At 34.1% G+C, this 17,804-nt stretch overlaps 1 protein-coding gene across 3 annotated transcripts in view; it reads left to right on the top strand.

Annotated features, from left to right (window-relative positions):
• Positions 1-17,804, top strand: part of LOC114335071 (cytosolic purine 5'-nucleotidase) — a 176,565-nt gene that overhangs the window by 82,610 nt on the left and 76,151 nt on the right. Inside the window, exon 1 of one of the 3 annotated variants that reach the window (XM_028285227.2) lies at positions 11,026-11,331. The exons of the other annotated variants lie outside the window; for them this stretch is intronic. Within the exon in view, the coding sequence (XP_028141028.1) occupies positions 11,282-11,331 (50 nt within the window). The 5' untranslated portion in view covers positions 11,026-11,281. Of the gene's footprint in view, positions 1-11,025; positions 11,332-17,804 lie in introns of those variants that run through there. 3 annotated transcript variants of the gene reach the window in all.

Genomic DNA, 17,804 nt, shown 5'->3' with positions numbered 1-17,804 from the left:
AAAAATCTCATGGGAATATTTTTTCCAACGAACACGCCGTTTTCGCCTCGTCTAAAATTAAAAATAAACGCATCCATAGGCGAATGATCCATAATATCATTATTAATTTTATATACTGATAGTAAAATTGATTGATCTATTTTATTTGAATGAAATCATCAGGTGATCGAACTTAGTCTAAAAATATCACTTGATAAGATTCTCACAATTTACTACTTTCAAGTGTAAAGTGTTCTCATTGCGCCGTCTCCTTTAGAAGGTTGGCGATCCAAATGGCAATTGTAGTTTTGGAAACTGCTGCACGAAAAATTTCTGCAGGTGAGCGGTCAAAACAACTTCTCAGGTCTTTCAGCCACGAGTTCTGGCGCCTTGCTACTGATATTTTGCCCTTTGTCCTGTACTCTACCTTCCAATATGATTTGACCATTTTTCTTCTTCTTCTTCCTTCTTTTATGTAGGCTTTAAAGCCTGTTTCTTCTTCAATATTAGCCTCCTAAATTGTTTAAATTATCGCACAATCTTTTTCTTGGTCTGCCAATACTTCTTCGTCCATTTGGTGACTTATCTCGTGCTATTCGTACTATCCTATCCTCTGCCATTCTACTCATGTGTTCATTCCACTCCTGTTTCCGTTTTTTCACCCATCCATTTATGTCTTCTACATTGCATGATCTTCTTATGTTTTCGCTTCTCTCCCTATCCAACAGACTTTTCCCTGATATTCGTCGAAGTATTTTCATCTCATGAGAGACATGGTGCAGTGTTTTACAAGGCTTGCGGACGCGGCAAGTGAATTAGGACTTGTAGTAAACGAGGAAAAAACCAAATATATGTTGGTTTCTAAAAACTCCCGAAATATCCAACAGAGAATTCAAATTAACAATCACACCTTTGAGCAAGTCAAGGAATTCACATATCTTGGATCGCTAGTAAACTCAATAAACACGACAAGCGATGAAATAAAAAGACGCATAGCAATAGCAAACAGAACTGTTCACGGTCTCCATAAACATTTAAAAAATAAAAATATAAAACGTGCAGTAAAGCTCAATATATACAAGACCTTAATAAGACCGGTTTTGATATATGGAGCTGAAACGTGGACCCTATCTCAAAGTGATGAAAGACTTGGTATTTTTGAGAGAAAGATTTTTGGGGCAGTAAATGAAAATGGGCTATGGCGTCGAAGATACAACTTTCAACTGTATCAGATATACACCGATCCAGACTTTGTGAAATTCGTTAAAGTGCAGAGACTTAGATGGGCTGGACACATTGCTAGGATGTCAGACCACGGATACACTAAGAGATTAACATTTTCAAAACCAGACGGTACAAGAAGTAGAGGACGACTACGAAGAAGATGGATTGATGATGTTGAAGAAGACCTAAAAATTCTAGGGGTCAGAAGATGGAGGGAAGTTGCCAGTAATCGACAGGAGTGGCGACTTCTTTGTGAGCAGGCCAAGATCCACAACGGATTGTCGAGCCACTTATGATGATGATTTTCATCTCTGTTGTTTCTAGTAGTCGTCTCATTTTAGATGTATCAGATCTTTACTCCGCGTGTATGTCAATGTAGGTCTAATTGCTGCTTTATACATTCTTGCTTTTGTGTCTTGTCTTAGGTGTTTGTTCTTCCAGATTGTGTCATTAAGAGATCCCACCGCTTTACTTGCTTTTAAGCTTTGTTGTCGTACTTCCTTTTCAAGTATTGTATATTTCTTTCTTTGATTATTCTTAGTAATTCTTTTTGTTTGTTCATACATCGAAGTACCTCATTGTTAGAAACTTTTTGTATCCATGGAATTCTCATCATCAGAAAAATTTATTCTACTTTAAATGAAAAGATTATAATTTTTTATATGCCTACTCATCCAAATTCTTCGTGAATCTGTGTAGCCCTACAGTTCTGAGAATTTTTTCGGTTTGAAGATTATTAATCAAAGTTGTCTTTATGTTAATGTAGAGTAAATAAATTTTATTATAAATACAACACAACTAATTGGTGGACGAAAGAGATACCTGTGATAGAAAGTTTCGCGCAGAGCAACGTTCCGAACACAGGACCATCAGTCTCGTAAGTCGTCTGTTGAAAATACATATTTTTAAAAAAGAACAACAAATTAGAGTACGCAAAAATATTTTTTCAGAAGAAATTCACAATTCAAGAGATGAACAGGTTGAATATTGATATACTGGGTATCAGTGAAGCCAGGTGGCCTAACTCAGGCTGCTTCTCAACAGCAGAAGCTACAATATATTATTCAGGTAGCGATGACAACCTACATAGACACGGAGTGGCAATAATTGTTAATAAAATATCTAATAGAGCAGTGAAAGGGTTTGTCCCCATCTCAGAAAGAGTAATGTTACTACAATTAGAGACATCTCACGCCACGTTGAACCTGATACAAGTATATGCTCCTACGACGAATGCCAATGAAGAAGAACTAGAATTATTTTACCAGCATATCGAAGAAGCACTGAAAAAAACAAAAAGCAGAGAAATCACGATAGTCCTAGGTGATTTCAATGCAAAAATTGGAAAGGGGCAAAGCGGAAAATGTGTAGAAAAATATGGTCTGGGAAATCGCAATGAGAGAGGTGATCGTCTACTACAATTTTGCCAAGAGCAAAACTTCATTATCACAAACACAGTTTTCAAACTACCCAACAGACGACTGTATACGTGGCGATCGCCCGCAGATTCATCGGAGAAAGTAGTTAGGAACCAGATAGACTACATTATGATAAACGAAAGATACCGTAATGCTGTTAAAGCCGTAAAAGCATATCCCGGAGCAGACGTGGCCTCAGACCACAACCCACTTATCGCCAAAATTACACTCGCACTTAAACATATTAAAAGAAATCAGAGAACAGCTACAATAGACATAAGCAAGCTTAAAGAACCCAACGTAAAAGAATGTTTTTCAACACGAACTGCTTAAGAACTGTAGAGATCTGAACATAGACACCAATGACATTGACGAGCACTGGGAGCAACTAAAACATTGCATACTAGAACCTTGTAAAGATATACTAAAGACTTCCACAAGGAGAAAAGAGGAATGGATGAATGACGAGATACTGAATATGATGGAACAACGGAGACAATATAAGAACAAAAATGACAATAAATACAGGGAGATTAACCACGAGATAAGGAAGATGATAAAGCAGGCAAAAGAAATACATAAGAAAGTCAAAGAAATGGCTGGACTAAGAAAGCAAAATCTAACTGGTGCACTTCTGGATAGACACGGGGTCGCTATAACAGAGACCGATGAGAAAGTACAACGTTGGGCAGAATACATCGCTGAACTGTTCGATGATGAAAGAGGGTACCTGGAACACATAGAACTTACTTCAGGAGAAATAGGTCCATATATTACAACGGAAGAAATAATACATGCGTTAAAAACAATGAAGAACAGAAAAAGCCCAGGACCTGACATGCTTCCTATCGACCTCTTAAAAATTATAGATGAGCAGCATATTGATATTTTAGTGGTACTCTTCAACAAAATTTATAGCTCAGGCACATTACCCAAAGAATGGTTGACGTCGATCTTTATTTGCCTCCCTAAAAATAAAAACGCACGAGAATGCGGCGACTACCGCACCATTAGTTTGATGTCCCATGTGCTAAAGTTGCTACTGAAAGTCATCCATAACCGAATATATCATAAACTAGACATAGACATTAATGATACGCAATTTGGGTTTCGCAAAGGCCTGGGAACTCGTGAAGCTCTTTTTTCACTTAACATACTTATACAAAGGTGCCTGGACGTCAATCAAGATATATATGCGTGTTTTATTGACTATAATAAAGCATTTGACAAAGTACGACATGAACAATTAATGCATGTTCTGGAATCAAGGAAGCTGGACTACAATGACCTCAGGATTATATCGAATTTATACTATAAGCAACGAGCAAAAGTACGTGTTAACGATCAGCTGTCGGAGGAAATTGAAATCAGACGTGGAGTGAGACAGGGATGCGTGTTGTCGCCGGTTCTTTTTAATGCCTACTCGGAAGAGATCTTGAAAAAAGCTCTGGATGGTGAAACAGCTGGAATAAAGGTAAATGGAGTTCCCATTAACAACATTAGATATGCGGATGACACTGTCATCTTAGCTGAAAATATTGGGGATCTTCAGAGGCTGGTGACCAGAATAGCAGAGTTTGGAGAAGAATATGGGCTAACAATGAATGTCAAGATGACAAAGTTTATGAGAATATCGAAAACTCAAAGAAATAACGAAAATCTCGTCATCAACGGATCCAATATCGAACGAGTCGATCAATATGCATACCTTGGAACAATGATCAACTCCACAGGAGATTACTTACAGGAAATCAAAATCAGGATAGAAAAGGCTAGAGCAAATTTTAACAAAATGATGAAAGTGCTCTGCACAAGAGATTTGAAGTTGGAGCTAAGAGTTAGGTTGGCTAGGTGCTACGTTTTCTCGACTCTGTTTTATGGAATGGAAGCTTGGACCTTGAATGCTGCATCAATGAAAAAACTAGAATCATTCGAGCTGTGGGTGTACAGAAGAATTCTGAAAATATCGTGGACAGAACACGTTACAAACAAAGAGGTTCTGAGAAGGATGCATAAAGAAATGGAAATCCTAAATACCATCAAAACAAGAAAATTGGAATATCTCGGACATATTTCACGTGGAGAGAGATACAGCTTGCTCCAATTGATTATGATTCAAGGAAAGAGAAGCATAGGGCGACGCAGAATATCGTGGCTGCGCAACCTGAGAGAGTGGTACGGATGTACATCAAATGAACTTTTCAGAGCAGCCATCTCTAAAATACGAATAGCTATGATGATTGCCGACCTCCGCCGCGGAGATGGCACTTAAAGAAGAAGAAAAATATTTTTTCAGAAGAAATAATTAAGAACACCCGTGAGAAGGACACTGGAATAAAAGTTAAAAGCCACCCCATTTTGTAATATTCCATACAAGAAGTCCAGATATTCGCAGAACAAGCGTACGTGAAGCGTAATGAATAAATGAGGCCATCGGAATCAAAACCTGCTAAATCCTAAATTTTTCGTTTTCCATTTTTTTTCCACAGTTTCAAAATTCAAATATCTATTAATCTACAGGCATAAGTTCTTGGCTCAAAACCTTCTAAATCCGCTTCAAAATACCACTGAAATGTTGATGTTAGGATCAAACCCTGCTCTGTCCATACTTTTATGAACAATGAAATATGTACTTCTTTTTCTTGTATATGTTGTATGTTTTCCTATCAAAATAGTTCAATACCTACTTAATGCAAAATAGTGCATTAATTGCGCCTAAAAGCAGTTGAAAATGAGAAATATGGACACTATTATGTGGGCTCAGAATCAAAATCTGCTAAATCCAAACTAAAAGTACAAATTTCTGAAGATGTAAGGGACATGCAAAAAAAGGACTTTATACCAAATTAGTCTGCAATTTTAGGAGATTTATTGATGCCATTTTGATTAATAAATGCCGGTTACTTTTTGGAAATTTTAAATTTTTAAGGTTTTTTTCCTTAAAAAATGGATCTAGTAGGTTTTGACTATATAGGCCTCAAATATACGAATACAAAACTACAATTGTACAAACAAAAAATGTTAACTGATAAACATGAATACCAACGGGAAATCAAAATAAGGATGTATTTAATAATAAGAAACACTTTTTAGCCAAAACCTAACTTTGGAGCGGAACCTACTCGTACTGATACGAATATGATGGAAAAAATTATACGTCTTTCAGCCTTGTTGCATGGTGTACAGGTGTAAACGCTAGACAAACAATGCATGAATAAACTAGAGGTAAAGAAACAAAAAGAGATATGCATATGAAGGTAAATATTAATTGTTAGAGTTCATTAAGCAAAGTAAGATTCGGGGCACATGAAGAGGAGAAAAATGTCTTGAGTGGTGAATAAATATAAGAGAATGGTTCGCTTGCAGTTCCATCCAACTGCTTCGAGCAAGAGTCTTTGAAGTTAAAATTGCTTTGATGCTATATTGTTATATATTTGCCCGGATATATTTTCCCAGTAAGAGTTATGTTGCCTTCAGATCCAGGCTTTTTCCAGTCGCACATAATGCTTTTTGGCACTCCCACGGCCGGTTCTGTATCTAAGTATTTTGTAGCTGATGCTCTTCTTTTTCATTGCCGTTTCTTCGTGTCTTCGTTAAATCGCTGTTGCATATTCTGTATGCTGTTATTTTACTTTATCGTACTACATACGCAGTATGAGTATAATAGATAAAGTTATAGGATCGTGCAAAAAAATTTTTTCAGATTTCACTTTTTTTCGACGTTTTGAGTACCCCTGATTCTAAAAAGCAAATAAAAAAAACATGTCGGAAGTATGTACGTATGTACGTACGTATGTACGTACGTATGTACGTACGTATGTCGCCACCGCCCAGCAAAAACTACTGGACCGATTTCGATGAAATTCGGTATGAGTAAGTTTAAGAGAATTTTGTCGAGAAACTAAGCTTTTGAAAAAAACCTCTCAAAGGGGGGCCGAAATAGGGGGGTTATTTGGGGCACATTTTTGCAAATTTTGACCGAAACGAATGAAATTTAACTTAAAGTTAGCTCATTGATAGGTAAATAGAAATACGGAATTTGACATTTCCAAATCCAAAATGGCGGCCAGCATGGCCGACCGCCCACCCGATACATTTCCCTACCAATCTAAAAACTTGTTTAAGATAAATTTAATTTGAAAAAACATTTATATAGCCTAAAGATGGGGCTATAACAATAATATTATCGTTTTTCAGAAAAAGTTATGGGTTGCCTATATTTAAGGGGTCAAAATTTGACATAAATTTGAACTAAATTTTCTCAAAAATGACTCCAAGGAATTTGTTTATTTTTTTAAATATTTTTTATATCCTCTCGGTAAATTGAATATCATTGGTCAGATTCCTTAACTCCTCATAGGAGGGGAGTTATGAATTTTTTATAAAAAAATATTCGAGTGCCCGTAACTACCTCTGTAATAGAAACTAAAATTTGAAATTTGGCAGACATATATAGTGCTTTGTTATCTATTAGCACAATAAATTTTACCTACAATATGGCTTCCGGTTTGACCGAAAATGAAAAAAAATCTTAATTTTTTACATACGCCCTGTATATTTTTACATATTTTGAAAGAATGTAAAATTATCTTTCCAATGACATAAAACTCGTTGCTGTAACTTAAAAACTCGAAAAGTTACAGAAAATTGAAATTTTGCTAGAATCTTGTGTGTGTCCCCTCTCACGCGATCATAGCAGAGCATTATTATAGGGCAGTCAATGAGGGTATTACGCTCCGAATTCCATCCTACTACATCGATGTACTTGATATTTTCACAGTAAGTAGGGAATCGCTCAAGAAACAAAATCTACCCTATATACTATGGCGCTTTTATCTTGGGGCAATTCCCACCCCTTCAAGGGGGTGGAAAATTTATTGGTCAAAATAAGCATGGAAGTGGCTAGAGAACCTATTTTTAAGCAAAAACTGATCTATACTTTTTTTGAGAACTCAATACTTTTTGAGTTATGCGTAGTTGAAAATTGGCCATTTTCATTTAAAAATGACACGTTTTCGGACGGTTTTTTGTGAATACCTTAAAAACTATGCATCAAACTAAAAACACTATATAAATTTTTTTTTAATTATAAATAGCAAAGAGATTCGTTCCTTCGTAAATTTTCTATTTATAATACAAAAAGAGATATGGTAGGTAAAAAGAGTTTGTTTTTTGGTGCATGTTAAATGCCGTTAAATGTCGGTTACATTCAAACTAAGCGAGGTATGGTGCAAAAAATATATGACTAATGTACTTTAAGGAAAAATGGGAAGTACATACATTTAACCCCTCATTCACCAGAATTTAAATGCATTGTTTTTCTTTTGCAATACCTCTTAATATAGTGTTATTTCTACTTTCAAAAAGTTGGACGGGTGAAAAAAATAAGATCAAATTATAGAGCGCATTTTTAAATTTTCTTAAAATTCTTCCTTTTGCTCCATGCAATTCGAAAATAAAAATGTTCTATCCCCGAGAAGTGGTGAGAACCGCCCCCATGATAAAAGCGCCATAGTATATAGGATAGACATTGAATTAGGAGATTGGGCTTTGGGCTACTCCCAAAATTTCATTACAATCCATGCAGTAAAATGCAAATATTGTAAACTATTAATTTCTCAGAAAAATGGACTAATTTGAAATGAAAGTATGACTAATATTTCATTGATTTATGCAATAATCTATAGTGTGTCCCCGAACATTTTCTCAAATGCGGGAATTAATGATGCGTAGAACCATAAAATATTTTCAAGTATACAAGGTGTTTCTAAAATATCAAAATAACGAGTAACTTTGTTATTTTTATAGAATGCCAGTATCTAGTACGATAACGATAATAGATCGGTACGATAAAGTTCTCGGGCGGCCCTTCCGTCCAGCGTTTTTTGTTCTTGTATTAAGAATTACTATTTTTTCATTTCTCTGTATCCTGTCCATTGCATCTTGGAAACTATTATAAAAATCTTTTGTTTAAATTTTCCGGTTTGCCTATGTCTGGAGTGTAAATTAATATGATATGGAGTTTACTGTTTTCCATAGACAAGGTGGTTTTCAAGATGTATCTGTGCTGCTGTTATGTGGATCGAGCAGCTTAACGGCAGAATAGCCCTAGCCGTCCAAGCTAAAGCCTAAGACGAAAGGCGAAGTTTCGATGGTGAGGCCACCAACTTGCCCCGGTAAAAAAGAAACATACTCATACGGCCGATCACAAACCCTCGGATACATGACAGAGGAGAATTTTCGGGAGAAAGATGAGATGATTGTCAGATGGGCTTTAAAATTTTAAATGTTTTGTTATCTGTCATTATTACGCTTACAATTTATTTCAACATAGGTTTGAAATACAATAATTAATAAACTTTCCTACTTAAAAGATTCCTATTATTTTCAGCGTATTTAATTTCTTGTTTGATCCGTTGCATAGCAAGATTAATACATCCATAAGATTTTCTTAAGGTGATACAGTAGCGATCAACAGGTAGCCAAAACGCGTTCCAAGATTGCGGTTGTAATTTTGAATATTTTTTCGAGATATTTGGCACACGTATTCGTAATATAATAAAGAATGGCGGTACAGAGCCCAATTTGAAAAATATATTAATATGTGGAAATTACTCTGTAATTAAATACAATATTAAAAAAACGAGCCTGTACCGCCATTAAGAAGAACAAAAAAAATACACTTTCTTCAAATAAACTTTTTTATCCGATGCCTAGATTTTGTGTCATTTTGGAACTACTAATGAACTAAAAAATTTTAGTAGTTCCAAGATGACACAAAATCTAGGCATCGGATAAAAAAGTTTATTTGAAGAAAGTGTATTTTTTTGTTCTTCTTAGAATAAAGCACTTTGAACCGCTGAGACTTACAGATCGTATGTATAAAGAATAAATAAGTAATGTAACTTGTGAAGCGATAACGATTAATATTATTTGATATGCTAATTAGGGGTGCTTTTCGCTATCCTCTTTACCAAAAAATAAAAGGTACCAACAATATTTTGAGCATAACTCACTTACTTTTAAGGTTAGAAGTTTTTTAAAAAGCATAAATAAACTTTTTTTCAAACACTTTAAAAAAGTTAAAATGAGTGTTCCCCGAAAAGTGTTCCGTTTTTTGGTTATTTCTCGATGAAATATTCGATTTGGAATTTGACGAATAAGAACCTACTTTTCATTAGCTACAACTTTGCTTGTACTGGGTCTACAAACTTAAATGCACCATTTTTTTCACTTTTTTATAAACTATATTTTTATTAAGAATATTTTTTTCGACAAAATACTTACTTTTTGAGTTATTTGCGATAAACCGTCTAAAAACGTGGTTATTTTGTTTAAAAATGAACAAATTCACTCGCAAAGAACTCGAAAAGTATTGGCTTGGTGAAAAAACTATATAGAACAAAAGTTGCTTAGAATTAGTCAGTTTATCGAATTCCGAACTTATTTTGGACATATACTTTTTCACCCCCGAGAAGGGGTGAAACTCACCCCCCAGGGCAAAAGCACACATCGGCACAATATCACTTTTTTTCTTTGACTTATTAGCTATGTGTATGCCAAATTTCGTGTCAATCCAAGCGGTTCTTTAAAATTTAGAGGTTTTGCAATATTTTACCGTTAAAGAACCTACTATAGGCAAGTTTTAGTATAATATTACACTTCTTATTACACTAGTGTTTGTTTTTAAACCAGGAGGAGTAAACTAAAAAGACAGATTGACACCCAAGAAAGTCACTAGAAAAATCACCAAATACATCTTCTTTTTTGGTTGATCATATCGGCTTTCGACAGTAATCCATAATATTATATTATACTATTACGTTGCGCGTCGCTAAAGAGTTCTAAAAACAACTGCTTTTTATATAAAAGCAGACCAAAAATCTAAGAATTCAAGGAATAACGCAGGAAACACAAAAAATCGCTGATATAACTTAATTAACCTATGAAATGCCAATAGTGTCAAAATTTCATAAATGTCACTAGTGTCAAAATTTCATAACAGTGGAGTAAATTTGCCTGCAGTTGGACCAATTACAAACAAGCATTACGGCGCGGTAAATTTGAATTACTCCTGGTTTAAAAACAAACCATAGTATTATAAAATGTATCACTTAAGAATGGCGCTTATAAACCGAAATCGCTGTCGTGAGTTTGCTATTAACATGTTTTTGTGCAAAATTTATCTACTATTGCTATCTCATTATATCTTTCATTCTTTGGTACGTATATATTTGAAGTCTCACGAGATGGCGCATCAACTTAACCAATCCCAAAGAAACAAAAAGTTTCCCTATAATCTCGTTCAGCGAACCTCTGAAAATACAATAAATTTAATTCGTTTATCTCTCCCTTTCTATAAAACGATCGCGTTTAGCGATTATTATTCGCCATACTTTCCGAGACCACGATTCTACTCACACACATACACACCATACATACACATTCACTTCGTTTTCGTATCTGCTTTGTGTATGTTCACAGTTCACAGTATTAAAATTACTAGAGTGGAGGTAGAGTGCGTTTGATTTTCTCTCGCTGGGTATAAAATTTTTTCAACTAAGTACTAGTTGTTTTATCATAATCTTTGTGGGCAGTTGAACGACGTTTAGTGTTGGTTGTTTTAGAAGGCATTCGTTTATGTGGTTTTTGTGTTTAACATGAACATCAATGGACATCATGATTATGGACTCGAAGATGCCAGAAATAAGTGAGTATACTATCATATAGTACCGGTGAATAGAAAACTTTTGTTTGTACTTACATACTAGTGATATATTAAAAAATCTTCCTCTGGTATTTACTAATTACATAAATGAAGTTTATATAAGAAGATAAGAAACAAAATTGTTTTTGGTCCAAAGTATTTATAAGAAGAATATTTTTTGTTCTTTATAAATATGTTAATGTCTTGTTATTACTTCTTTCTTTCTTTCTTGTTCTTATTCTTTCCCATGTTTTACACCCTTTTATACCTCACACATACACTGTGTAACTTTTATTTTTTTGAAACAGTTTGAAACAGCTGTAGTCTATTTATTGTTTTATTGCTGTTATTGTTTCTATATACGTTTATTATTCCGAAACAAAGAGCACGTACTGTCATTGAAAATTACTTTTTGAACGTAAACATAAACAAGTATATAATAATAACCTAACCTAAACGTCTATAAGGTCTCTCTTTTCTTAATAATATCTAAAGGATCTTCATTCCCCATATCCAGGAAAGTACCGAAATGGTTAACACCAAAATGCATAACACTATTTTTTTATAGGTTACAACAATGAAAAGTGTAACGTGTCAAAAATCCGGTGCGTTATAATATCTTGTCCAATTTTAGTTCATGTTATTAAATTTTGATGGATTCGACCGTTACTTGATGTAAGTTCATTTTATCTAACAATAAAACACTGAAAACGTTTGTTTTCTATACTTCCACAAAATTTAATATAACTATGTGACTACAGCTGTTTCGGCAGAGTGCCTTTTTCAAGTGATTTAGTTTACTATGTGTTTGCCTTTTTAAAGTCTTTAACTGAAGAGGTTGAGGAGTGGGGATCTGTTTGTCTCGAGTTGGTTATTCAGAATTATATCTGTATTTTTTAATTTATTATTTTCCATAGATTCTAATAAAGATATCTTAAGGCCCAGTACCGGCGCTAGGATATAAGGCGCCCGCCAGCAAAAGTAGCATACGAGCCCTTCGGTTTCTTTTAAATTAGTATTTTGTATATCACCAGCAGAAAATATCTCAATTTGGCGCCCCCCAAGCAGGGGCGCCCGCCTGCAGTGCATCCCTTGCAGGCCCGTTATCGCCGGCCCTGTTAAGGCCTTTATTTTGAATAACGTATGGTCCTAAAGTTTTGGGAAAAATTTCAAAAGCATATAACTCTGACCACAATAATCTTATATTTTTATTAAATTATTCAACAATTTAACTTAACTATCCTTATTATAAATCAAAATTCAAATGACAGACAAGGGACCATTATTTTCGATTTGCCTAATAATTCCCCTGACACGTTGCATCATCCTTTGGACGCCCTCGGCGTCAATTTCTCTAATTTTTGTATATATGCGGCGTCTTAACTGTTCCTGATTTTGTGCTTCCCATCCGTTATTATAGACTTTCCGACTTAATATTGCCCAGAACTCTTCAATTGGACGAGCCTGAGGTAGGTTGGGGGATTGTCTGCTTTCGGTACAAAGGTAATGTTGTTAGTTTCGTACCAGTCCCTTGTGATCCTCGCGTAATGACATGAAGCAAGATCTGGCCAAAAGACTATTTGATTATTTGCATGATGTGTGTTCACAAACTGAAGCAATTTAGAGAGACATCTTTGAATATAAATATTTGCGTTTAAGGCTTCGCCTCGAACAACACCAATGTAGGGCTGTGAGATAAAGCCAGCCTCAGAAATTGCACACCATACCAAAATTTTGTCCTCAAATTTTTTCTTACTTTTGAATTTTATTTCATTAGGTACATTTTCGTAATCGTTCGTGTAAAACCCATCGTTACCCTTCATCTCAGAGTTGGACAAAGTAATAGCTATTTGTATAACAAGGGAGGAAAGTGCTACTTTTCCTCCCGAGAATGAAGTTTACTGCCCAACGCGTAGCGGAGGGCAGCAATCATTCAAGGGAGGAAAAGGCACTTTACTCCCATGTTATACATATGGTTTTTCCAGCTTCCTCAAGTAACAAGTTATTTTTTCATTTTTACTTAATTTATTTATATAACTAACCAACAAAATTTATTAGAACTAAAACTAACAAGTAGGTACAATATAACTGTCAACTGTCAAATATAAGTCAAATTATTAATGTAAACATTGTTAAATCAAAATAACAATTTACTGTTTTTTACCATCCTGCAAAATACAGGGTGTTTTATAAATAAACGGTAAAATGTATAGATACTTACGTAATAGAAAATAGATATTGTACAGGGCGTCAATAAGTTATATTTCATGAATGAAATACCATGACGCCACTTTTACTTTTCCTCCCTAGGGAGGAAAAGTACAACTTTGCTCCCTACAATCAGGTCCGGAAAAGTATACTTACGGTAGAGGTAGGTGGAAAAATATTTTTCATCGTCCATCACGATCCACTTGTTGACGAAATGTACTCGCCTTAACGCGCGGCAACATCTCGGAATTCTTTCTAATTGATCCTCTGTGTATTTTGGAGCTTTCCTTCTTTTCCGGTAGATAATATTGTTACTCGATAGGGTCCTGTATACTGTAGTCTTTCCAACATGAAATCTTCTGGCCAGTTTTCGCTGTGAGACCCAGTGGCGTAGCTAGCCCCACGGGGGCCCCATATCAAAGTTTGTCGCGGGGCCCTTTTCCCCCGCGACAAAAGAAGCAAAAACGCTTGTATAGAATCGAATAGAAATATGCTTTATTGCCACTGAAAATTTTACAATTTTATGGACAAAGCTTACAAAAAGTCGGAAAAAAAAACAAAAACAAATACAGTTTACCGAAATTACATAAATCGTCAATATTAGTACAAAATAAAAGATAATGAAATAAAACAAAACACACAAAACACCCAAATATAGATAATAATAATAAACCTAATAAATTTTAATTAACCAAAGTCGAAAAATAGATTTGAATTGTGGAGACTCATTGTTTGAAAACAGATTCAGCTTTTTCAATCCAAGGATGAATGGGCATTGCAAATGAGCTTAAACAAAGAAGCTCTGTTGTTATGGTATAACGGCGAGCGACAGGCAAATACACTTCTTCAAGAAATTAACGTATGTACCACCTAAAAATTGGTCATTTTTGATGTCTCGAATTTCCTGAACCTGTTGTATGATTTAAGTGATTTTTTAATATGTTATAGCCTTATTCTTTAACAATGTCACTGTAATAATATTGTTGCTAGACAGATGCGTTGTCATCATGTACAGTGTGTACCAATCAAACTGTGATTTTTTCTCTCAAAGTTCGCGTTACCCTGTGGAATATTGTAGCATTTGTAAAATGCTGAAATTAAAACCCGACTACATAATTATAGTCTAGTACTAGTAAAATAAAATTACACTACATGTAAATCAAAATGTAAATTCGTACAGGTTGGAACAAATTTTTTATCAAAGTTTAGGTGAGTACAAAAGATATTTTCAAGAAAGTATCCAAATCATATAAGAGGATCATTGTTTAAATAATTAAAAAAGGGTCATTTTTGCACCATATTTACTTTTTTAACTGCTGAGTTAATTCACGTTTTAATGAAGGTGTTTAGAATATTTTTCTGCAAAGCTGAAGGGTAAGTCTTTCACCTAAGACGTACTAAATTCAATTTGACTCCCTATTTATTTAAATAATTGTATATAAAACTTTAAAAACAAATTTGCAAAAAAATAGTATTTGCGATTTAAATAAGCACTATAAAATATTTTGTTTTATAGAAGAAGTTGCGCTATTTTCCAGTATTAAGCAAAAAAATTGGTCGAAAAATATTTAATAATTTATGAGATATTGAATTTGTTTATTAAATGTCACTATATTTTCAATTGCAAAAACGCGGTTGTTGCCAAAAGAATTTAAACCTGCAAAAGATCTCATTATTTTTATTTTTATGTATGTTTTCAATAAATGTATTGATAAATTCAAATTTTAATTAAACTCTTCTCTAAAATGGCATTTAAAAATTGTTCTAATTTGTTTATTACTTCTTTTTTAAATAACGTCGCTGGGGTTAAAAAATTCAATATCTCATAAATTGTAACATGAACTTCTCGTATAAAAGAAAATATTTTATGGTGCATATTTTATTTGTGTTTTAAATTTTGAATATAATTATTTAAATAAACAGGGGTCAAATTTAATTTAGTAAATCTTAAGTGAAAGCTTTATTCTTCAACTTTGTAGAAAAAAAAATCGTATAGACCTTCATAAAAGCGTGAATTACTGCAGAGAAGTGAAAAAAGTAAATATTGTGCAAAAATGAAACCTTTTTAATTATTTAAACAGTGATCCCGTTGAAGAATACAAAAGATATTTTCAAGAAAGTATCCAAATCATATTATAATTTGGATACTTTCTTGAAAATATCTTTTGTATTTCCACAGGCTGTCCACAATATGTCTGCAACGAATTCTGCAATTCTTTGGTCACGTGGTTCGTAGAGGTGACGACAGTTTGGAGAGATTAATTGTTTCTGGAAACGTTCCGGGGAGAAGATCAAGAGGACGATCACCAACAAGATGGTCCGACCAAATAAAGAATTCAGCTGGAAACTCATTCTGCGAAGCTCTTAGAGCGGCTGAAGATAGACACCAATGGAGAAACATTGTTAGGAATATTGGGGAAATTACGATCCCTCAGTAATGGGGAAACGACAAGAGAGCGAGAGAGAAACTTTGATAAAAATTTAGTTCCAACCTAAATTTAGTACGGAATTACCTTTTGATTTTTTTTATTTTATTAAGCTATTATAGCCAACATTCTGTTGTTTTATTCATTCGCTTTTGGTTCATTCATTCTTATGTTGGATAATAAAAAAGTTAGGTACTTTAACAACTAGCCTTGTTTTTCGTCAATACAGAGTGTTTTTAAATAAGTATGGCAAACTCTATGGGGTAATTCTGCATGAAAAAATAATGACAGTTTGCGTTTGTTTTATTAACCTGCTAGTGTGCAAATGCTTCGTCTCCGACATAGGGTTATTACAATTTTTCTTACAATCTGACGATTTATTTATTGTCAATTTAATATTCATCATTGGCGCGCATACGATTAATATGACCCATGTGTACGCCAATGGTAAACATGAAATTCTGTTAAAACCCACCAAATTTCATTTGCATATATCAACCGGTTTTAGAGTAATAAGTAAATCGTCAGTTTGTAAGAAAAATATCAACACCCCCTATCTCCGACATACGTTTATAAAGCAAACTGTCATTATTTTTTCATGCAGAATTAAATTAGCCTTTAAAGTTTGCCATACTTATTTAAAAACACCCTGTATCGATGAAAAATAAGGCTAGTTGTTAAAGTATCACCTAACTTTTTTACTATCCAACATAAGCGAATGAATCGAAAAACAGAATGTTAAGAACACATGAGGCTATAGTTGGGTTTTAATTTCAGTACATATTTTATAAATGCAAGAATATTCCACAGGGTGTGGTGAACTTTGAGAAAAAATTACTTTTTGATTGGTACACCCAGTATACAATGACAATTTACCTGTTTAGCAACAATATTATTACAACGATATTATTCAAAAATACGACTATAACATTTAAAAAAATCACTTAAATCGGAAAACAGGTTTGGGAAATATGAGACATAAAAAATGACCCATTTTTAAGGTGGTAGGATAATTTCTTGGAGAAATGTAGATATACATAAATACAATTATAAATAAAGAACAGATTATACGAACATACATAATATACCGGAACAATACATACTGTCTCAAATATTCAAAGATATAGCGATTACAAAAATTGCAATTCGGCATTCTTCAATATATTTTATACAATAACTCACACACAGCCAACGGAATTGACAATGAGAGGTACCTTGAAAACAATAAAGCTCTGTTCTTATGGGGCAGAGAATAGATAATAGATAGATATGATTTACATAGGTATGTGTATATTATACACATTTAAAGAATCCACTACACCAAAATGTTGATATCCAAACAACATACACTGTTTCAAAGCGTTTTAATAGTGAAATAATTGTAGAATATTTAGTTAAATCTTTGTAAATGGAATTTTGTTTCGATATGCCGCGATGGGGCCCTTAAATGTCGGGGGCCCCGTATAATTGATACGGCTGATACGGCGGTAGCTACGCCCCTGGTGAGACCCCAATTTTGTTCTTAGCTGCTTCAATCAGTCTTGCCTCTCTTATATGGTTCAAAATCCGCGGTCGGCCACTTTTACGCAAGTTAACACATGGTATCCCTTCTTCACATTCTCTGATTGTGCGATAAATTGTCGATTTGCTTATGTTTTGATCTCGATAAATATTAACAATATCTCGTTTCGACATTCGCCCAACCATATTATAAACACCTCGACGAATATAAATTTTATAAGACATTTTGCAGAGCACAAACCAAAATATTCTGCTTTGTTTATTAAATGTCAATAACTGATGACATTTCAATTCCATGGCTTTCTTTGTTAAATGCATTTT

Source organism: Diabrotica virgifera, chromosome 1, assembly GCF_917563875.1.
Source record: "Diabrotica virgifera virgifera chromosome 1, PGI_DIABVI_V3a".
NCBI lineage: Eukaryota > Metazoa > Arthropoda > Insecta > Coleoptera > Chrysomelidae > Diabrotica > Diabrotica virgifera.
The sequence above is the reverse complement of the archived record's forward strand: the minus strand, read 5'-3'. Positions and strand labels throughout refer to the sequence as shown.